This window comes from Beta vulgaris, chromosome 1 (genome assembly GCF_026745355.1).
Source record: "Beta vulgaris subsp. vulgaris cultivar EL10 chromosome 1, EL10.2, whole genome shotgun sequence".
Classification (NCBI taxonomy): Eukaryota; Viridiplantae; Streptophyta; class Magnoliopsida; order Caryophyllales; family Amaranthaceae; genus Beta; species Beta vulgaris.
Genome location: NC_079202.1, coordinates 39,095,454 through 39,117,942, shown reverse-complemented (window position 1 = coordinate 39,117,942; position 22,489 = coordinate 39,095,454). Strand labels below are relative to the sequence as shown.

The 22,489-nt window shown below is 40.7% G+C and overlaps 4 protein-coding genes across 8 annotated transcripts; 2 read left to right on the top strand and 2 right to left on the bottom strand.

Annotated features, from left to right (window-relative positions):
• The first annotated feature begins 7,460 nt into the window (after nucleotides 1-7,460).
• Nucleotides 7,461-10,121, top strand: LOC104895405 (L-type lectin-domain containing receptor kinase S.6). Its single transcript, XM_010681906.3, has one exon. The coding sequence runs from the start codon at nucleotides 7,822-7,824 to the stop codon at nucleotides 9,829-9,831; it is 2,010 nt and encodes a 669-aa protein (XP_010680208.2). The 5' UTR covers nucleotides 7,461-7,821; the 3' UTR covers nucleotides 9,832-10,121.
• Nucleotides 10,122-13,343: 3,222 nt separating this feature from the next.
• LOC104895438 (uncharacterized) lies at nucleotides 13,344-19,362 on the top strand. 3 transcript variants are annotated; one of them, XM_048643839.2, is made up of 6 exons: nucleotides 13,346-13,544; nucleotides 14,495-14,596; nucleotides 16,934-17,332; nucleotides 17,534-17,755; nucleotides 17,841-17,965; nucleotides 18,121-19,362. In XM_048643839.2, the coding sequence occupies exons 2-6, from the start codon at nucleotides 14,511-14,513 to the stop codon at nucleotides 18,288-18,290; spliced, it is 1,002 nt and encodes a 333-aa protein (XP_048499796.1). In that variant the 5' UTR covers nucleotides 13,346-13,544; nucleotides 14,495-14,510; the 3' UTR covers nucleotides 18,291-19,362. The 3 variants fall into 3 exon arrangements, with proteins under 3 accessions (XP_019104818.2, XP_048499796.1, XP_010680252.2); XM_010681950.3 differs by having other exon boundaries at nucleotides 13,347-13,544; nucleotides 14,507-14,596; XM_019249273.3 differs by lacking the exon at nucleotides 17,841-17,965 and having other exon boundaries at nucleotides 13,344-13,544; nucleotides 14,507-14,596; nucleotides 18,121-18,312.
• Nucleotides 14,984-16,887, bottom strand: LOC104895430 (hypothetical protein). The gene is made up of 2 exons (XM_010681937.4): nucleotides 15,636-16,887; nucleotides 14,984-15,344 (listed from the first exon to the last, which is right to left on the bottom strand). The coding sequence occupies exons 1-2, from the start codon at nucleotides 15,845-15,847 to the stop codon at nucleotides 15,080-15,082; spliced, it is 477 nt and encodes a 158-aa protein (XP_010680239.2). The 5' UTR covers nucleotides 15,848-16,887; the 3' UTR covers nucleotides 14,984-15,079.
• On the bottom strand, nucleotides 18,081-21,110 carry LOC104895415 (protein MITOFERRINLIKE 1, chloroplastic). 3 transcript variants are annotated; one of them, XM_010681918.4, is made up of 2 exons: nucleotides 19,642-21,110; nucleotides 18,081-18,554 (listed from the first exon to the last, which is right to left on the bottom strand). In XM_010681918.4, the coding sequence occupies exon 1, from the start codon at nucleotides 20,884-20,886 to the stop codon at nucleotides 19,684-19,686; it is 1,203 nt and encodes a 400-aa protein (XP_010680220.2). In that variant the 5' UTR covers nucleotides 20,887-21,110; the 3' UTR covers nucleotides 18,081-18,554; nucleotides 19,642-19,683. The 3 variants fall into 3 exon arrangements, with proteins under 3 accessions (XP_010680220.2, XP_010680228.2, XP_048499788.1); XM_010681926.4 differs by having other exon boundaries at nucleotides 18,081-18,549; XM_048643831.2 differs by lacking the exon at nucleotides 18,081-18,554 and adding an exon at nucleotides 19,464-19,547.
• Nucleotides 21,111-22,489: the final 1,379 nt, after the last annotated feature.

Here is a 22,489-nt window from a genome sequence, read left to right as displayed (position 1 = left end):
AGGCCAAGGAGGTAATAGCCCAACTTGAGCAGTTTGAGGTAGAGGCAATCCCTAGGGCTGAGAATATGAAAGCGGATGCACTGTCCAAGCTTGTTAGTTCAGATTCCGTCAGTATTGAAGGGATGGTGGTTATTGACGTCCTTAAGGAAAAAAGCATTGCCCATAAGGTGGTTATGATAAAACAGCATAGATCGGCAAGGGGAGTGGTTCACAGAGCTAGTGGAGTACAAGCTAACGGGAGCGCTCCCGGCCGATCCCATGTCCGCTAAGAGGTTGCGAAAGCAGGCTAATTGGTACGTGATATACCATAATGAGCTGTATAAAAAATCATTCAGCTTGCCGTTATTGAAATGCGCAACAACTGCTGAAGCTGTGAAGATAATGGAAGAAATCCATGAAGGAATTTGTGGGAACCATATTGGGGGAAAAGCATTGGCTTTGAAAGCACTGAGAGCTGGATTCTATTGGCCTAGCATGCTAGCGGACGCGCAGAATTACGTGAAAAAATGTGATAAGTGCCAGAAATTCGCCCCTGTGATAAATAGACCCGCAAACGACTTGCAGCCAATTCTGTGTCCGATACCGTTTGCGCATTAGGGGATGGATATCTTGGGACCATTCACTACTGCGACAGGTGGTAGGCGTTTCCTTATTGTGGGAATCGACTATTTTGCAAAATGGATAGAAGCGGAGCCGACAACAAAGATAAAGGCAAACCAGCAGAAGTTCATCTGGCAGAATATCATGACTAGGTTTGGCATCCCGGCAGCAATCGTGTTCGACCATGGTGTTCAGTTTGATTGCCGGCCCATCCAAGCTTTTCTCACAGATTTCAGGGCCAAGTTTGCCTATTCAGTAGTATGTCATCCGCAGAGTAACGGTCAATCAGAAGCCGCTAACAAACAAATTTTTAATGCTTTAAAGAAGAAGTTGGATGAGTTCAAAGGAAAGTGGGATGAGATGGTGCCGACCGTCCTGTGGGCAAACAGAACAAACTGAAAAAGAGTCGACAGGGGAAAGCCCCTTCAGATTGGCCTTTGGAGCGGAAGCGGTATTGCCAGTGGAAGTAGGGCTGCCCACTTACCGGATTAAACATAAGATCTTAGAGAAGAATGACCAGGCATTAAGGGAGGATCTGGACTTCTTGCGAGAGATAAGACTAAAGGCAGAGCTGAGAGCAGCAATGTACAAGGATAGAATTAGCAAAGCGTATAACAAGAGGGTCATGGAAAGGCCGCTAGCAGAACGCGAATTAATCCTACGAAGAATGGCCGCTACCGGAAAAGCACATGCTGAGGGAAAGTTGACTGCTAATTGGGAAGGTCCGTATATCATTGCCCGGAAGATAGGTCCCGGTTCCTTCATCCTCGAGGGAATGGACGGAAAAGAACTTAAAAATTGCTGGATGCTGATGTCCGTAAAAAGTATTACGTGTAGGCATGAACAATGTAATGGGCCGAGAGCCTCTGATTGAATTACATAAATAAAACAGATTTTGCCAGCGTTCTGATATATTCTCTCTTACTTTTTACTTTTCGCATTTTTGCATTATCTTCGCAGGTTATTTAATAGTCATATGACAGGCAAAATAATTGTTAACGGCCAAATAACAGGCAAAATAAACGTTAACAGCCATATGACAGGCAAAGTAATTGTTAACGGCCAAATAACAGGCAAAATAAACGTTAACAGCCATATGACAGGCAAAATAAGTGTTAATAGCCATATGACAGGCAAAATAATTATTAACGGAACAAATAACAGGCAAAATAAACGTTAACTGCCATATGACAGGCAAAGTAATTGTTAACGGCCAAGTAACAGGCAAAATAAATGTTAACAACCATATGACAGGCAAAATAAGTGTTCACGGCCAAATGACAGGCAAAATAAACGTTAACGGCCACATGACATGCAAAACATATCAACAGCCATATGACAGGCAAAATGGAAATTAGCGGCCACATAACAAGCCTTGAACAACAAATTCACAAGCAGAAAACATTTCAAGGCAATCATTATTATTGGCGAACAATATAATTCAAAGACAAAAAGTGAATCATAAATTACTGGCATGGCGGCCAACTACAAGCAAAATTAGGCAGCCACTCAAAACAAGGCATTTATGAATTCAGTAGCAAAATTTAAGTTAAAAAGTGTTTACATGCCATCAAAAGGCTAACAACTAAAAGCTATTACAGACTATTGGACGCTATAGAAGATGTTGAAGATGACCGCCAAAGTCTTCAGGAGGGAGGCGCTTCATCTTTAGCAGAAGGCAAGATGTTGGCGATGACGTCCTCGGAACATATAAAGGGCTCGTCCGCCAAGGGGCATAGATGGACACCCTCACCGAAAGCAGCCTCCATTTACTCCCAGTCAAACCCAGGATGGGAGTGACAGACATATCTTTTGGCGGCCACCCATCCGCCGTCATATCGCTCGCCCAGAAGCCCGACGAACTCATCGGACTTCTTGAAACCGGCCACAGCAGTTTGGCCGGCTTCAGCCTTAGCAGACTCAACAGCGGCGGCCTTCTCACCTTTAGCAGCTTGAAGGGAAACCTCCAAGCCCTCATTCTTGCCTTGAGGTCCGCAAGCTCCTAAGCCATCAGGCGCAGTTCCGCCACCTCCTTGTCAACCTCTGCTTTGGCCACCTTCTCAGCCTCCAAGTTAGTCTCCAGCTGAGTGACCTGGGAGAGAGAGTCGTCACGGGCAGATTCAAGACCCTTGATCACCTCCGCGGCGCCCTTGGCTGTGCGCTGATACTCAAGGTATTGAGCTATCAGTTCCACAACGGAGTTCTCGGCCTACAAAATACGGCAAAAGAACGGGTTGAAAAAAACGCAAAGGCAAAGCAGACTGCTTACCACAACAAGGTCGTGAGCCAATTGAGCAGCAGGCGCCACCAACTTGTCTGCAGGGCGATCAAATGGCAGTTGGAGCCCCTTCAGAAAACGGTACCCCATAGTGCCGCCGTTTGCAGGACTATCTGCGAAGATAGACTCGTCCTCCCTCACATCCAAAGCTGGCCTAAAAGGCTGGCCGGCAGTAGAAGGGGGATGAGAGAGGACAGCCTTAACGGAAGCACAGAGGGGAATAATCTTCGTCTCTATCCACTCCTGGGCTCGGCAGTAGATTCCCGGACCAAGGTCCAAGAGAAAACTCGGCACGCTGAGCATCTCATAGACCCTCAAGCGTGTGGAAGAGCTGGACCCCAAAGCCGCTCCCATGCTGCGAGCATAAGATGGTGGCGACTGAGGAACCTCCAGCGCTGGGTCCCGAACTGGGGAGGCAGAGAGCCCCTGAACCTCGTTGACGACAACATCCATGGAGTCAACCTCCACAGACTGACGTTTTTTAGGAACCTCAACTTCAGGTTCCCTTGGACGCCTGCGGTTGGTGCTGCCACTACCCCTGTTAATGGGGATCTGGACGACAGAGCGAGAGGGAGTCTGCTCCCCCCGGCCGAGAGCACGCCCTTGAGTTCCCCCGGCACGACGAATAGTTCTCGTTGCCGTGCGACCACCGCGACCGGCATTCCGGCAGCACCTCGCGGACCCCCAAGTAAGACCATGGACGGTATCATGATCAAAGATGGGCTCGTCAGGAGTTTTCGACATCGGACGCAGTTGCTCGTCTAGTCCTAACTCTTCCAGGTCCAGGCTGACGTCATCTGAAAAGGAAATCACACAAGTTACTTAGTACGCCAGTAAATAACAGGGAAACAGAAAACGCAACAAGAATTCCAAAGGACTGTGTCGGACCAGGAATCGTACTACAGACCTTCAGGGTGAGTCCGGCACAGGTTAAGAGCAGACAAGGGCCCGTTCCCGAGAATATACTTAGCATGAGGAAGCCAAGTGCAAGGGACCCGAGTCTCAACCTCATCACCTTCAACAGCTGCCTTCTCTGACTCAAAATAGTCAAAAGCCTCTTTCTCGGCCTCGGACAAACCATATGAAGGCACGTCCTTCATCCTTGAATAAGGCTTGGTGAAATGCCGCCGGAGAGGAAAGTTGTCCGGGACCGTGAGCCAATAGAAGACCCCCTGTCAGCCTTTTAACCCACTCAGCTTGGGGTAAACGGTCATCTTGTCTTTGGCCGTCATCAGAGACCATCATCCCTTCTCGGCGGAACCATTCCGTCTCAGCCAGTGAAGACGCCGGAAGAGGTTTAGAGTCTCAGGAAAACCTAAATAGTGGCAGACTCAGACGTAGGCTATGATATTCCTCACGGCCAGGGGAGTGAGCTGAGCAAGGCAGACATTGAAAGCCTGCAGGATCTTCACCAACACTAAATCCAAGGGGAATCGCAGCCCAAACTCAAGATGGTGGGCATATACAGCCACATGCCCTGCCGGACAGTCGACCACCTTAGACCCCTCAGCCGGGATGACCAAATTATACTCAGGTGGGAATCCGTACAACTCCTTTGCCACCTCGCAGTACTTCAATTCCAAGGCTACCGCCCGCCAGTTCTTGCAAATAACAGTGTTCTTAGGGCCAGAGCTATAATCTATGGGCAGCCAGATCCCGGAGTGAAGGACGTCATCCCAGTCCAGAATGGGCTCGGGACGGGAGGGAGGCATGCTGGATATCTCGCCTATGTCAATTTGGTTGGGACGGGAATCATCATCCCGGCCAGATGTAGAGGGAATGGCATCAGTCTCCATGCTAGTGATAGAGTCACTATCAGAACCTAAATTAACAACAGGAGGAGGGTGAGAAGGATGAGAAGGAGCTGACTCACGGGCAAGACGATCAAAAACACTGGTATAGGTCACGACCCCAGCATCGGCCAAGCTTTCTAACCAAGCATGCTCCCGTATAGGCTGGACATCCAGGCCGAGAGCAGCATTGGGAGGAGGGTGTCTGAGGGTCCTACGAGCAAGAATTTGATGTCTTAGTTCCTTAAGTGTTTGATTATCCCCACTCATCCTCGCAGTCAAGAATTGGGCAGTTAAGCTCGCCCGTTCAGGATAAGAACGGTCATTCAAAAATTTTGATCTAAGTTCCCTATCCCTGTCGGCCGTAAGAAAAGGTCAGCTAAAAGACGAGTCCTCCCATCTCGGGGACTAGAATCCGACGAACTAGGTCCGCCATTAAAAGAAGGGGAAGAGGGTTCACTCTCAGTCATAAAGTTATTACCTAGAGAATTTTGACTATCTGACTGATCCGACATGATCCGAAGGAAGAAAAAAGCAACAGAGAAAACTAAAAAGTTGTCAGAAAGGGTACCTGAGTAAAAAATTCGCGCGAAGGATAGGGTCCCAAAAAGTACCCAAAAAACGCCCTCCAAGCAAGGATTCACCGGAATAAATGTCACAACAGCGCCCAAGAAATGCCCGGAAAAGCAAACCCGGAAGAAACGTCGGAAAATATGAGAATCTTTTCGGCAAGTAAGAAAGAAATGAGAAAAAGTAACAACTTTTAGTAAGTTTTAGAGTAAAAGAAACGTTCTTTGCCCACTGAACAGTAAGTACGAAGTTTGTAGAGAAGCAAGGAAAACCAGAGAGAGTGTCTGAAGGAAGAAGAGGAAGTTGAGTAAAAGTGAAAAGAAAAAAGGGATTTCGCTTTTAAGTACTAGAATAAATGGTTGAGATTGAAAACGTATCAACTGCTCTCGCAGATTAGTGACAAGTGTCACCTGCCCAGCGCACCTTAATGAAAACAAAGGGAAAAACGAGCGGGATTCCAAAAATGACAATGATTACGCTTTTCGAAATCAACAATTCACCCCAGGACAACACGTGGCAACTTCGAAGGCTTAACTAAAGGAACGCACCAAATTCGTCCACGTCATCAAATCAAACATCCATGACGGCCGCAACCGTCACGAATGCTAGGGGGCTAGTTGTATGGGTAATACCCAAGTTTGCTAGCGGACATATAGTGAGGCCGTGACCAAACAATGAAGACGCGAACTCATAAAAGACAAAACGCATATCTCCAGTTCATGAGCCAGGACTGCCGTCACGGCCATCGAAGAAGACAAAATAAAGGGAATCTTCCCTCTGACAGAATCACCGCAGCCATACACGTGTCAAAGGATTACCCACCTTGTCAGATGAATAGTACGCCTATAAATAGCTAGATAGTACTATTCCTGCAGGTACATTCTTTGATACTAAAAATAGCCTATCTCTCTCTCTCTAAGCTTTCTCTCTCTAAAAATCCTCTCGGGCATTAACTGACTTGAGCGTCGGAGGGGGTTTCCTCGAAACACCCCCGAGGGTAGCTCACGTTTGTTATCTTTGCAGATCATCCCTCACGGACAACCTCATCATTGTCGGACGATCCTAAAGTCCGACGCCGTTTTCGATACCGAAACAAGAATGAATTTTCTGAAAATTTATTTTTTGGTTGTGAGTACGCTACACCAATCTGGAATACCTTCTTGCAAATGCTACGGATTAATCACCAGGGACAGAGATTTCAGTTTAAATTATAGTAAGGAGTAAGCTGATATAAAGCTCATAGCAAGAGCAGAATTTTCAGGATTTATGTGATGTTATATGCAGTTTGGTTACAGAGAAACAACAAGATTTTTAGACAAACCCTTCTTCTTCCAGCTCAAGTTGTGAAAAGACATAAAATTAGTGTTCCGATATTGGAAACGGTGACGGACCCAAGGAGTGTCTGACAATGAAAGGGGATGTCCATGAATGATGAGCTGCAAGAGAACAAACGTGAGCTACCCTCGGGGTGGTTGTGAGGAAACCCCCTCCGACGCTCAAGTCAGCTAGTGCCCGATTAGAATATAGAGAGAGAAAGTTTAGAGAGAGAGATAAGCTATATTTAGTATGAAAGAGAATGTCCCTGCACGAATAGTACTATTTAGCTATTTATAGGCGTACTATTCATCTGACAGGATAGATAATCCTTTGACACGTGTATGGTTGTGATGAATCTGTCAGAGGGAAGATTCCCTTTGTTTTGTCCTCTTTTGTGGCCGTGACGACATTCCCGACCCTTAAGTAGAGGATATTTGATTTGTTTGCTGTGAGCTCACGTCTCAGACTTTTGCTATCGGCCATTGTAGTGTCCGTTAGCATACTTGGGTATTACCCATACAATTAGAGTTGCTACAAATTGTAAAGATAGTGATAGAAACCTTTCATATTTGCAAAGATGTATAGTGTAAGGGGGAGGGAAGCTTGGGCCACAACTGACCTAGGAAATACCTTGACAGCACGTTTGGTAGTCGTTAATAAATTATGCATATGGGAATGAATTTTAAGTGTAGCTTACAAAGGAAGTACCCTTAGAATTTCCATGGAGAAACAATTTTAATCTCCAAGTTTGTGTTTTTCTCCATGAGAAAGCAAACTCACCCCTTATTTTCATTATCACTCATTACCACCTAACAAGGTGGTATTTGATAGGAATGAAAACTCAAGAAGAAAAATAGATATTATAGGATAAATTAATATTACTATCGAAGTGAACCATGATTTTCTTCACAAAATTACATACAAATTCATTTCTATTACCATTATTTATAACCAACTATCAAACGGGCAAATGAAAGTCAACCTCGACCCAGGTTCGTTCACTTCATTACCAATAAAACTTATTCTCAGCTAAAACAAAATGAAATAGGAAACGCAACACAAAAGAACTTCCCCCACCCCTTTCCGGCTTTCCCTCTGTTTCTCTCTCTCTCCTCTCCTCTGCTCAGAGTAGAAGCCAATTCCAGTATAAACTTCAACCTCCCACAAAATTCAACATTCAATTCAAAATCTACCCACTTAATAAAAACCCCCAAAATTAACTTTCTCTCACTATCTTACCTCAAGATTCCACATTTCAAAAAAAAAATGCAATCATCATCTTCAAAACCCATGTTTCCAAATGTCATAATCTTTATCTTAATTTTCACATTCATATTCAAATTAACTTTCTCTTTCCCCACCCAAACAACCCTCAACACCAACACCACCCTCTTTGGAGACGCATACTTCGCCATTAACAACACATCCAACACTTCTTTCATCATCTTAACTCATCAAAAACAATTTTCTGCAGGAAGAGCTTTTTACAATAACCCCTTTAAATTTCTTGACCCGTTAACAAATTCCTCTGTTTCTTTCTCTTCACGTTTCTCATTCATGATCACACCTTCTTCTACTTCAAACCATGCTGATGGAATCGCATTCTTGATCACCTCGAATACCGGCTTATTTTCCCCCAAATTTGGCCATCTGGGTATGCCTAAATTGAGCTTAAACTCTCATGATCGTTTTTTTGCAGTTGAATTTGATACCAAATTTGATACTTTAAATGGGGATATTAATGGGAATCATGTGGGTATTGATGTAAATTCATACACTTCTTTGGTTTCTGTTGATGGGTTTTCAAGTGGAGTTGATTTTAGTGATGGGAAAAGAATTAATGTTTGGATTCAATATAGGGATTCAGTTAAAAAGATTAAGGTTTGGGTTAGTTATTTCCCAAACAAGCCCTTAAACCCAATTCTTTCTGCTGAAATTGATCTTTCTAAGTATGTGAAGGAGTCAATGTATGTGGGTTTCTCTGCTTCTAATGGAGATGGGTCTGCATTGCACGTTATCGATCAATGGGAGTTCAAGACATTCGAGTTCGATTATGCTTTTGTAGATAAGGAGGAAGAAGTTTCTAATAATGTTAGGAGCAAGAAAGGTAACAAGAAACAGTTGATTACATTATTTGGGGTTACAATATCATTTAATCTTTTGCTGGTTATTGTTGTGATTTGCTATTGGTGGCGGTTGAGGAACGATAAGGTATCGAAATTAGATAAAGGGAGGAGGATTGAATTGGATAAAGGGCCAGTAAAGTTATCACTCGTCGAGATTGAAGTAGCTACTAGTAGTTTTAGCAAGAGTAGAATTATAGGACAAGGAGCATCAGCAACAGTTTATAAAGGAATTCTTTTCGATGAACAAGTTGTAGCAGTTAAGAGATTCAATAACATTAGTAGGGGTAATCTTGATAAACCTTTTACTACTGAATTTGCTACTATGGCTCAAAGATTAAAGCACGAAAACTTGGTTCAACTTTTGGGCTGGTGTTGTGAGAACAAGGAATGTGTTCTGGTTTACGAGTTTCTGCCTAATGGTAGTCTTGATCAGATTCTGCATAAAAACTCTGATGCTCTTTGTGTGCTAACTGGTGAACAAAGGCTTAATATTGTACTGGGTATAGCTTCTTGTCTCAGATACTTGCATGAAGAATGCAATAAGAAGATAATTCATAGGGATGTTAAGACTTGTAATGTGATGCTTGATTCTGACTTTACCCCGAAACTTGGAGATTTTGGATCAGCTGAGGTCTATGACAGAGATTCTAGAGCGAGGAAACCAACTATTCCAGCAGGCACAATGGGGTACCTAGCCCCAGAGTATGTTTACTCGGGTGTTCCTACTGTGAAGTCTGATGTATACAGTTTCGGGGTGGTGGTTTTGGAGGTGGTCTCCGGAAGAAGGCCAGTGGTGGATAATAGAGATTTGCTCGTTGATTGGGTTTGGTCCCTATGGGAGAACGGTAAACTGATTGAGGCCGTTGATGAGAGGATGATGGGAAAGTATAGTAGCGCGGACATGGAAAGGATGCTTAAGGTGGGTTTGTGCTGTGTGCATTCTGATAAGAAGAAAAGGCCTACTATGAAGGAAGCTGCTATGATGCTAAAAGAGGAATTGCAGGTACCTGTTCTACCAGCTAAGAAGCCTATAATGAAGATTCAAGGAGCTATTGTTCCGAGAGCATCAAGAAAGTCACTGAGTACGCGGGTTGATGACTTGGATGAGTGTCCTTGGTCTACTCCAAGAACTCATTTCAGTGAGGTTTGATTTAGTTGTTCCAACCATGAATTCAGATGTTTGTTAATAGTCTTAAAAGATTTTCTTTACTTGCTGTTGAGAACTTCATGTATAGGAGTCAGGAGAAGATAGTTTTTACTAATTGCATTCAGAATTTATGTTTTCCCGGGTTAATAATGTTTGTATATAAAAACATTTGTAATTCAGTTCAAAAGTTCCAACACATAAGTTGCTTTACATGTACATAATGAAGAGATGTTATAATTCCAATTTTTAAGTGTAATATCTTTATGACAAAAATAATCCGAAGTTGATCTAAAGCTTGAGAGTTAGTACTGGGTTCACTAGAAATTATATTTGCAGTTGCCCAAGTCACTTGAATAATTTATAAATGTAACAGAAGGTGGTAACTTCACAAGTTCAGAATGAAATTTACCACCACACTTTCTCTTTGGTTAGATACATGCTTCTGTGTTCGATAACAATGCTAAAATATTAAGCCAAAGAAACTCATTGATAACAGCTGATTTAGGCTAGAAACATTACAGGAGAATGGAGATTACTTGGAGTTGTTGAACGGATTTTGTTTACCTTTTAGGAGCCCTTTGATACAAAATACGGAATGGAAAGGGAATGGGCATAAATAGAGGAGGGCAATGATAACAAAAATAACCTTTAGTGTTTGATTCAAACCAGGAAATGAAAATGAATGGTAACTATTACCAACAATTAATGAATTTTGTTGCTTGATATGGAGGAGAAGGTAATGGTGACACATTAATGAGGGGTTGAACCAAACAAGAAGGAAATTGGTAATCGATTCCGTTTCTTGGAGCCCAAAAACAGTGAACCAAACGACCCCTGGATCTTTTAGGAAATTAGTTTTTATTTATTTTTACTTAGGAAAAATTCACATCAATAATCCCAACTATGGACACTCTTCCAATATTAATCCCAACTAAGGATTATTCCAGTATAATCCAAACTATAGGGTCCATCTTTCCGAAACAATCCTAACTGACCAGTGACTTACTAAATAGGTAAACTTTGTAATTTTTCTTAATTAATTTAATGTTCTACCACACACCACCTAACCACCATCGCACACCACCACACCCACCGTTAACCACCATCGCACACCACCACACCCACCGTTAACCACCATCCCATGACCACAACCGCCACCACTTACACAACTAACGCAAAAAATCTACCCCACTAGAACCACCATTACACAATTACAACCACAATGACCCAAACCCACCAGAAAAACCCAGAAAAATTACGCTGACAACTACAACCACAACCCACCCGAAACACCATACCCGTTTAAAATCCGTGCATCTATATCGCACACTTGAGCACTAACAACATGTCGCTTTTGTTCGACGTCGGTTAATTATTCGATATGAGGGAGTGAAGCCGTCGCAAACGAGGGAGGATATTAAGGGGGGTATTCATACCATAAGTCAAGGTGGTTGGCGAAGACATTGACGATGGTGGTGGTGTCAAGGTTTTGTAATTTTAAGGGAGGGGATGATGAGGTTGGGGAGTAAAGGTGGGGGTGAGTTGGCGAAGTAGACTTTGGAGGTGGGCTTGAGGGGTGGACGGGGGAAGATAGTGATGTGTTGGAGATGTGCACCGCATGAAGGTGTTGGGGACAACGAGGCGGTGAGGATAGTGAGGGAGGTGCGGCGGTTGACGTGTGGTTGTCGATTTTGGTGGAGGGTGGTGCCGGTGGGTGGTGAGTAGGAGGGAGGGTAGGTGGCATGTGGGTTTTTCATGGTCATAGGAAAGAGAGAGATAGATGGTGGCTGCTAGGTGTGAAGGCAAAGAGAGAGAATGACGTGAAGAAAGACAAAGAAAAAAAAAGTGAATTAGATTGTGCCACATACGCAAATTAACCTATTAAACAGGTTATAACAGGTAAAGGATCAATTTGGGAAGATAACTGATATAGTTAGGATTATGCTGGAATAATCCTTAGTTGGGATTAATATTGAAAGAGTTCCCATAATTGGGATTATTGATGTGAATTTTTCCTTTTACTTATGCTAGATAAATGAGTTTAGGTAAGTTACGATCATTTCATATAAGTTCAAATGATTTGCAAGAAGTTATAGAAATATCAAATATGTTCCAATAAATTTAGATAAGTCAGAAATTGATTGAACAAAACTCAACCTTACTTCTATATGTTGGCTGAATATCACCACTTCAGAAAAGTTGTCTTTGCACTTGCTAAGTAGTACTCTCTTTACTCTTTAGTATATAGGCCTCTTATTCTAATTTCACAAGCTAGATTTACAACTTTTAGTATTACCCCTTATCTATACACTTGAATAAAAGTTACAAAGAAAGACTATAAGACATAAGTATGCCTTCTTTTCACCTTGGAAAAATAAATTTAAGATCTAATAAATTCAGTCAAATTCAAAGAAGCTCACTTAGTTCTTGCACCATGTAAAATAAGTTTCAAAAGGTTCGGATAGTATGTTAGAATCTACTTAGTTTTTCTTTGTCATATAACGACAAATATGTAATTTTTGTACTTGTATCTATATCGATATATATGAACACCAGACTCCCGAAAGAGACAATTTAGCTTGACCTAAGTATTTTCGTACTTGAGGCTGCACTGAAGATTGGAGATTATTTGTGATTTGTGAAGCATGAATTGTTCACATAGCTTGAGTATTAACTAGGGTATATACTTGTGTACCATACTTCTACCAAAAACAGAGAAATTAAATTGTTTTTTACAGTGGTCCAAACTTATTATGAGATGGTGACCCATAACCATAATAGTATGTAAGGCTTCTGAGTTCTGACTCTGCATAACTCTTCCCCCCAACTGTCCAAAAAAAAAAAACTCCCTCCCCCAAACTTTCTTCTTATCAACAAGATCAGAAAAGGTTGTAGTAACTAGGTTAATTGAAGTCAGTTCCTTTGATAGAATATAAAATTATTTCTGGGCCTTCAACCAAAAGCTTAAGTTGATGGTTGAGGTCCATCAGTTTAAACTTTTGGTTGAGTTGATCATTTGACATGGTATAGAGCCAGCATTACGTAAAGTCACGGGTTCAAATCTCATTCACCCCTCCTTTCGAAGTGGAATATCTAGCACCAAGTGTGAGGGAGCATGTGTTGCATCTATACTTCAAGTCCAAAGTGCTCCTTGTATGAGGACTTGAGGAGGCATGATAGAATATAAAACTATTCTTGGGCCTCAACCATCAGCTTAAGCTTTTGGTTGAGTTGGTCATTTAACATCGTTCACTACCAATTTATTACAAATATTGAAGTGGTAAATTGGTACTGAAATAACTAAGTTGATATTGAATTTCAGTACTTATTTAACCACTTCAGTATTATTTTTTGGCCGGAATGATCAAAACATTCTTGTAGGGGACCTATCCACGATTAAGCTTGGCTTGGCATCTCATTAGCTTACATATTTTGATACCTCCAATCTATAAAAATTACCAAAATATCCTTATTGAAGTCATGTATAGAAGACTTCAACAATTAGTTACAACACTTTCTACACTCTTACATGTTAGGACTTCCTCCAGCTCCCCACCTCAATAATTCAAAGTTAACAAATTTTGATTTTCTACTGCTCATACTTCTTTCATGTTCCCCCAACAAAAGTGGAAAAAGCTGGTTGTTCAATTATTTACTCTTGTTTCTACCTTCTTCAACCTCTCTCACTAGAACTCATTTCTTGTTCATTATTAAAGGTCAGTTTTTTTTTCTCTCCTTTTTTTTTTCTGATATTATAACTTTTAGATGAGCTTTCTAACTCTAATAGGGAAAAATTAAAGATAGAAAAGTGAAAATATGAAAGTTGAAAAGGTTTTCTCTTTTTATTAATCTAAATTTTGTATGTATTAAGTTTTTTCACAGCTTTAGTTCATTTTCTTTTATCAAGGTGATTGTAAGTTTGTAACTCAGACTGATTTTGTGACATTTGGATTACTAAGAAAAAGAAACCATCTGAAACCGTTCAGACTGATTTTTGTCAAGCTAATAATGCCATTTAATTGGTATAATTTTACACTGGTTTTGTGAGTTTAGGACCGTTTGGTTGGTGGATTTCATGAGAGGAAAAGAGAATCATTGATTATTATTTTTTTGAGATGAAACCATTTATCTAATTCCGTTTAGGTGAGTGTTTGTTTCTCTTTTTTAGATCATTCCATTTTATCATCCTTGCTAATGGGTTTTACACCACAAACTCGTAACAATTTGTTTTATTAAACTGATTTTGACTTATATAAAAAAACTTATTAAATTTCTACCACTGAAGAAGGCCAAGGGTGGCCTCCCCCCTTGTTTATTTTTTTAAAGATTGGTATTTATATTATATATGCAATTATACTTCATTATTTTTCAATGAGTGTATTAAAACTACTAATTATCCCCCCCCCCCCCATAAAGATAATCTGGCTTCACCTCCTAAACATGATGTATACTAGCTAACGTTATTACTTGTGTAGTTGTGTCCCTGTTTGTGGTCGACTCTAGTCTTATATATAGTGGACAAAATTCATATGTTTCTTTTGGTTGACTATAGTTGTAAATTGTAATTGCCCTCTTTAGTTTTTGTGTTTAACTTGAAATCTTCATCTGTAATTCCAAATTAAAACTCCTGTTTGCTAATGATTTCATCTAATGCAAAGAAACAAAGTAATGGTTGCAGAAATATGAGGGTGTGCCAAACATGTGGAAGCAGAGGCTATTCTGAAGCATTAGTTGTATGCAGCAAGTGCCAAAGTATCTCGGAGCATACGTAAGTTTCTAGCTTCCCAACTTCAATTCATTTCACCTTTAATAAGTTTATTGTCGGTGTTCGTAAACCATACTCCATACATTATATGAATGTATATAGAAACAAATTGAGTCAAGTAATGAGCTTTCTCATCTTCCCTAACAAGATCTAGGGGTCAATTCCTACCCCCAAGCATTTGCTTGGGATTTAAGGAGGGAGGGGGGTTGGAGGATGTCTGGCTTGTAATGGACCTCTGGGTAGGAGCCCTACGCGAGGGCAACCCAGAGGAATTCTTCTTACCAATTTATAAAAAAAAAATTATATAGAAACTTAAACTTGCCCCTTAGGTGATCCGATTGTATTCGGGTTTGATTTCGTAATGTATTGTGTCCTGTAGTCCTGTCAAAATTTCCCTTCTATCTTATGATAGTATATATCAATGACACATAATGTACAATACATGCTAGTTTGCTACAGTCGTAAGATTGATGTGTCATTAGTAATTTACATGATTAAGTCATCAAGAGCAGGAAAGCTAAAGGGTAACTTAACAGCACCAGTAGCAATCAATAGTAGAACGAACCAAGCTGGTGCAAGCCAGAAAAACATGACCTCCAGAATTTTCTTTCCAGAAGAGCGGGCAGCTCCCTCAGTTTGCCCACTTATCCACTCTCCAGTTTCGCGTAATGCCCGTTCAGTTTTGCCTTCTGTCTTTCCTATTGAATTCGATAGTACTGCATCGAAGACATTTTTCTTCTCTGCTGGCTCACTGCATTTATAATTTTATATGAAATATAAAAGAATGAACAAGTAAAGTTGAGTAATAACAGAAACTAAAAGAAGTTTGAACTACTGACAAAAAAAATCAAAGTTTTGATTATTCCGGAATAGTTTTAAGCTGTTCAGAAACCGAGGTGCAATTCTGGAAGACCCTTATAAACTTCTGATGATCTTGGGATAGCTAAAGCATGCAATTATATTTGCTCATAATACCAGACAATTTACTTACATCTTTTCAAAACTAAAAAGAAAGAGCCTGAAAGGAAAGTGAGGTGTTTACCTGATACTGGCAGGATCATAGTCACGGTAGCTGCCAGCACCAATGGCCCGTTCAATCTCCGCGACAGAGGGCTGATTTTGTTTATTAGGGTTTGATTTTGAAGTAGTAACCTTTGAAGGTTTGCGGGGTGCTGTGGGCTGAGAGGAATTGCTGGAGAGAGGAGCAAGAGTGATGGCTGGTTTGGTTACAAAAATACAGCCTAACAAAACCATTCTGTAGTATTTAGTGCGAAATTTTGGGAGAGAGTGTGTATATGTAAATATGTGGCTACTGTTCGGATAATATCTTGATAGTGGTGCTCTTTATTGTCCTTTTCTTCTGCAAATATCTTGATGGCACTCTTTTTCTTCCTTTCATATAATTAAAACTAATTCATCTGTGACATAAAACCGGATCTCTGTAGAAGCAGAAAACCTTTTTTGCATAATAATTTTTTTCTTTTTTTTTTGTTGCCAGTTTAAATTATTGAGAAAATGTGAAGATAAATACCTCTTTTTTTTCCAAGGGGAAGATAAATACCTATTTTTTAGCTTGTGGTTTCTTTCTCTCACCAAATATTGTAGCGCGAGGGAGAGGTGGTACGTCAGTGGAGTACCATCCCTAATTCTAGATAATTGCCCAAGGTTCGGATCCTCATCCCAACAATATGGCATATGTTACAAGTTACAACTATTTCAAAATAACTAAAATAGGGAAGAGTTGTGACTAAAAAAACAGACGCAAGTATTTTGAATCTATACAACCCAAATGGATGTGTTACACATGCTAGTCTCAGGCATTAACAATGAAGTTTACTTTCTCAGGTATTAGTAAGAACAAAGATTTCAGAACTTGGTTCTCTGTTAAATAATTGCAGCCTTAATCACTTGCTGCTTGTTTTAGGTTGGTCATTTATATTTGATCTGAGCTTTAATCTCTATCATCGTTTATGACCCTGAGCTCTAAGAAAGTGTTGGAACATATTAAACTTTTTATAAGATGATAATAGTTCAACATTTGGTGATTACTCAACTTCTGCGTTTGTTACGAGTTGAGCATACGAAGTTACATCTTATGTATTTCGAAAATCCATGATAAGCAATTACTGCAATTTGAAAGAAATACTTCTTGGGGAAAACATAAGAGAGATAAAATGAAAGCAATAATTGTTTACAATGGAATTTAACAAAATTCATATCTTGTTAAGAATCCACTGCATATGCTTACAGAAAGTTCATAGAAGTATTTAACAAAAAGAAACTAAGCTACGAAAAGCCATGGGACTAACCTTGTCCAGCATATATTTCTGCTTTTCTCAGTTACTGCCTAGATAAGTTGGAAGAGACTGATGATGGTCAAATCAGATGGACTTGTGAATTTTGTGAACCAAGGGTCATTCAATTGTCTGATTCCACAAACGTCGTTTCAGATACAGAAACAATTGAATCTTTCAAGGAGCTTCAGGATGATGCAGAGAAGCCACATTGTTCATCAATGTCTGTGGAAGCTCAGACAGTGAGAGATTCTGGTACTGGCCCATCAACCAATGAATCTTCATTCAACCAAGATTTGGAAAAGAATCATAACCTGCATTTACCCTGCGAATACTCTGAAGCCACAAGAATTGAGGCCTCTAATTCTGGCTCTCCTGAAACATCATCCATCCTCGAAGATGACTTCTATAACACTGTAGAGCCACTACCTAATCCTATCTGGATGTAATAATCCTCTTTTTCTTGTTTTCTGCTTCTGCTAATTTTATGCAGTTTAATCAGCTGACATAGAGAAGATATGAGCAATAAACTATAGCATACCCTTTAATTGAGGAAGGCAGAAAAATACTTTGGGCATCTAAAGTGAAAAACTGAAATAACTACTTCAGCAAGGAGTTCCAAATTGTTAATGGTGTCTATTCACAGGGGGAATTTTCAGCTATATGGAGAATACAATTATACTGTCCATGGAATGGTGGCGCACATTGCAAATGTAGCAAGCAAAGAAGCATCAGAGGTGGCAAGCTCTTTACCCATGCCACTCTGCGTAGAGGTGGTTCCTAAAATCAGTATCTGGCCAATCAAATTCAAGGAAATGGAGCCAACGACTGATAATATTGCAGTGTACTTTTTTCCTGAGGACTACAGGTAATAGATCCTTGCAATTAGATTTGTTTGTCAAATAAGTTCCCCAAATTCTTTATTAGGCATTTGTAAATTGTACGTCTTACAGAGCTGAAAGAGTGTATGACTGCCTAGTGGAAGACATCATTGAGCATAAATTCGCCATGATTTCAAAGTGCAATAATGTTGAACTCCTGATCTTTTCATCTTGTGAGCTGCCACTAGATAACTGGAGTAAGCTCCAAACATCTTAGACTTTTGTAAATGTAATGTTTGTTTATCAGCATTTAATACTTATTTCGTTTGCTTCAAGTTACATATAGATGTTCTTATATAAGAGGGAAACAGATAATGACAAGTCGGAAACACATGTTGATGCTCAAATGCAGGATTACAGCGGAAATATTATCTATGGGGTCTATTCAGGAAGAAGAAAACCTTGCCTCAAAATCAAAGTGATGGTTGCCCTTCCAGACTATATGGAAACATTGACCATACATGGCCTTCAGATTTGTCAGATGAAACAGGCGCTAAGGACCAACACCTAAAGACTGGTTAGTGATTGGATACATCAAAACTCTGCCACTAACTAAAAAACAGAGATTTAGTTTTCATTGCGAGATTTCTGACAAAACGATGTTAAAGGCATGTCAAGCAAAAAGAAGAACAAGAAACCTTTTCTTTCCATGTATAAATTCATCAACAGCTTCCTTTTGACATAACTATGAACCTTCGAAGTTGAAACCCGGCCCTTCTCCTATTCCACCTTTCGCTTCTGACTACAACTCAGATTAAATATTCTACAGAAGCGCCAGCATCTGCACTAATAAAGCAAAGTGAAAATTGAAACATTAGTCAGCAGAGCAGCAATAAGTTATACAATTAGCATGCCACGAGTAAGCCCCCTCCCTCATTTAGAAAAAAGAAAAAAATACAAGCACTTGCACTAAAAGCACCATCTTCTACAAAGAAGAAAGCCCAAGCTTGGTGGTATATACCACATGAACAAAATACAAATGTCGAGCATCAATTTGCAAATCAGGATCTGGGAAGGGGACAGACCAGCCAGGAATAACCTATCTAAGGTGTGCTTGTAACTTGTGGAAGCTTTATTATGAACATCAAAAGGAAGAGCGGTATTCATGCTACACTTCCAAGCTTCACTAGTAGATTCAGATCTCTTTGCAATTAGAACTTGAGAAACAGAGACAGTGGCAAATAGCATCACAGGAGATACTTTGATGGATATAGTGCTACAATTTGGTGCTAACAAGAAAGTACAGTGCAAGAAGCTAAGCCAAGTATGCTCCTTGTTAGCTGCTCTAGTGCATATTATCTGGCGTGTACAAGATATAAAATACAAGAGTTACACCATGGCAGACAAACATGTGAAAGGAGTGCTGCAAGGTATGCTTCTGCAAACTAACAAGAGAAGCTACAAGCAAACATCCATTAATGTCAATATTGTCCAGCAAAATTGTTAGGTTTAGCTCTTTTTATCCGTTTCTTCTACTTTAAAGAGGGCAGAGGATTGCCAAATTGTGAATTAAACCAATAGTATATCAAGGCCAATTTGGTGCCATATGTAAACAAGAACTACTTCTAGAAAATGCTGAGCTTTCTTTTTATCACGATATTAGTACAAACAAGCCTTTTCAGTTTCCTTTACAGTTGCATTCATCATGTCATCCTTGCAAAATTCATACTTGTTATCTAGTAGCACCACTGAAAAGATCATGAAAATACACTTGCATTTATTAATAATTCTCCTCTTTGAAGTTGGATGTTTACAACTGTATCAACCTACTGAAAGCACCTAATCAACATAATGAAATTGAAGTTTAAGCCAAAGAAAAACAAAATCATGAAGTACTTCTAAATACAAAAAAAAATGGCATCAAGAGAATCACCGTTTACCAAACACCATCATCTCACATCCGAAACCATCACGATTAAAGAGGAGTGGTAGCTATCATCTCCTCCTTAGACTGATCTTTATGCTTAACATACTGTTCCATTATAGCAAGCCTGGCGGTCTCGAACGCAAAATAACCAATAGCAGAAAAACAAGCACTATGAACAACTCTAGGTCCCATACCCCTAGTAAAACCAACCCAACCTTCCTCAGCCAAAATTTGCTTAACAGTAGCACTAACACCAGTAAATGTAGCAGCAGCAACCTTATTAACAGCCTCCCCAACCATCAACCTAGTCTTAACTACATCCAATGGAGTAGTCAACGAGGCGGAAATCGCCCCCGCCAATGCACCACAACAAACACTCTCCAATGGTGTCAACTTCTCCCTCTCTTTCTCTCTCTGCACCGCCGCTTTCAGCCACTCGAACGTCGAGTAACTCAAAACCCCGGCAGGCAAATTCCTCAACAATGTAGCTGAGTAGCCAGCATACAATCCTAAAACCCCATCTCTCTCCAAAATTCCAAGCAAAACCTCCCAAGACCTCCCCTTTGCACCAGCTTGCATTCGTTGAGTAATCAATTCTTTAGGCACCATTATTGCAGAAGACACAACATTCCCCATTAAACCAGCAGTAGGAGGGATTAACACAGGTGGGTAATTCTCAAATTTAGACAAGAGTGATTTCCCAAACTCACATGTTGCAAAATACACAGCAGATGAAAAAGTGGACCCCACAAGTACAGCTGAAACACCACTGTAAAACCCTAGAATACCCTTTGTTTCGAAGGTCTTAACAATGGCGTCGAGGGTATTTTTGTAAACTTGGCTTGCTCCTTTTGTCTGAAGCTTGGTTTTTACGGTTTCAAGTGGGTACAGGAAGACATATGTAAACGCGCCAGCGGATCCTCCTGCGCATGCGCCGATGAACGCGCGTTCGAATACTGAGAGGTTCTTCAGAGTGGTTTTTAGAGTTGTTTTTAGGGGATTTTGAGAGGTGGGTATTTCTGGGTTTTGGAGTTTGAGTTGGGTGGAAATGGAGGTTGAAAGGAAATGGGGAAGGGAGACATTAATGGCGGATTTTTGAGTTTTGGGGGATTTGGGGGAGATGAGGACGGAATTTAGGTGAGAGAAGACAGTGTTGAAATCGAAATCAGGGGTTGTTGGTTGCGTTGAATTGAGGGGTGATGGAGGAAGAGGGAGAAATGACATTGATGAAGAGGGTATTCGAGCTTCCATGGTTGGTTGTTGTTTGGGTTCAACTTTGAAGTGGAGAGTTGAGATTTTTCTGGTTTTGGAGTTTGTATGCGTTGAGTTTTGTGTACGACGTGTTTGGACACCACCCACCTGGCACACGCAATGCGTATATCCCTCTTCTTTGGTTAACTCTTAACTCTTAAGATCATACAGATGTGGCAACAGTACCATGGGAACTCCTGCCATTCGTAGATCCAGTCCCCGTAATTTCGAGGCTAAGAGAACTCCTCTTTATTTCGCAAAATTGGCTGGCGCTAATTATAGGAAGTGCAACAAACAGTGTGAAGGTGGCGCAATTAAAGAACCCTGCGACCCAGTTATCAATCAACATCAAATGGGGAAAACGAGTAGGAAGCGAAGGGAGATTGGCTGTAGTGAAGATAAAGGCAAAGCAGAAGTGCCTTTACAGCAGGAAGAACCAAGAATGGTTCGATCTGGAAAAGAAAATCCCATCGAAGACTCGAGAAGAGTTGCTCTCCCTCTCAAACCTTAGAAACCAAATGAAAATCCTTACCTGGAATGCTAGAGGAATAGCAAGGCCCGCGTTCAAAAGGAACTTAAGCCAACTCACTAAAGATCATGACCCGGAAATAATCATAATTACTGAAACTAGAATTGGTTTGGAGAATGCCAAAAAAATTTGTGACGATCTGCCGCTTAATGCCGTCGAGATGGTCGAGCCCATTGGTCTCACCGGAGGGATCTTAATTATGTGGAATTCAGGAGTCATCTCCTTTTCCCCCATAAGGAAAGAATCCCGCGCCATTCATGGAATTGTCCAGGTATTTTCTTCAAACACCCTCTTTTTTATCACTGCCGTTTATGCAAGTACGAAGTATGCGAACAGGTTAGAATTATGGAATTGGCTGAGTTCTCTAGCTTCTTCTATTGATCGTCCCTGGATCTGCTTGGGTGACTTTAATGAGATAACAAATATTTCTGAGAAATGGGGTGGTAGACCCCCAAAGCAACATAGACTCAAGGCTTATAAGGATGCTATGGATAATTGTAGTTTAATTGACCTTGGCTTCTCGGGCCCGTGTTTTACCTGGTTCAATAAAAGGAAAGCAAGACCTAATTTTGAAAGATTAGATAGGGTGTGGGGTAACCAAGATTGGCTGGCTACCTATCCAGACACTGAAATTTTTCACCTCCCTCGGTTGTCCTCCGACCATAACCCAATTTTCCTCAACACTAAACCGTCGCTTCCTGCTAGAAAAACCCAAAAGAAACCTTTCAAGCTCGAACCAATGTGGCTTCTTGATCCTGAATTTGAGCGCCTAGTGATCTCTAATTGGCATCTAGATTCTATGGATTTCTAAAAAAAATTGAAAAGATTTCTAATGTGATTTGGAATTGGGCTAAATTATCCTTTGGGAATATTTTTGTTAAAAAGAAAAATCTCCTAGCTAGAATTAATGGAATCCAATTGGCCATAGATAAAGACCCGAGGAAAGCGTATCTCTTGGAGTTGGAAAATAACCTGAATAAAGACCTTGATTCCATCCTTGATCAGGAAGAATGTTACTGGAATACGAGGGCTAGATCTAATTGGCTTATGCAAGGTGATAGAAATACCTCGTTT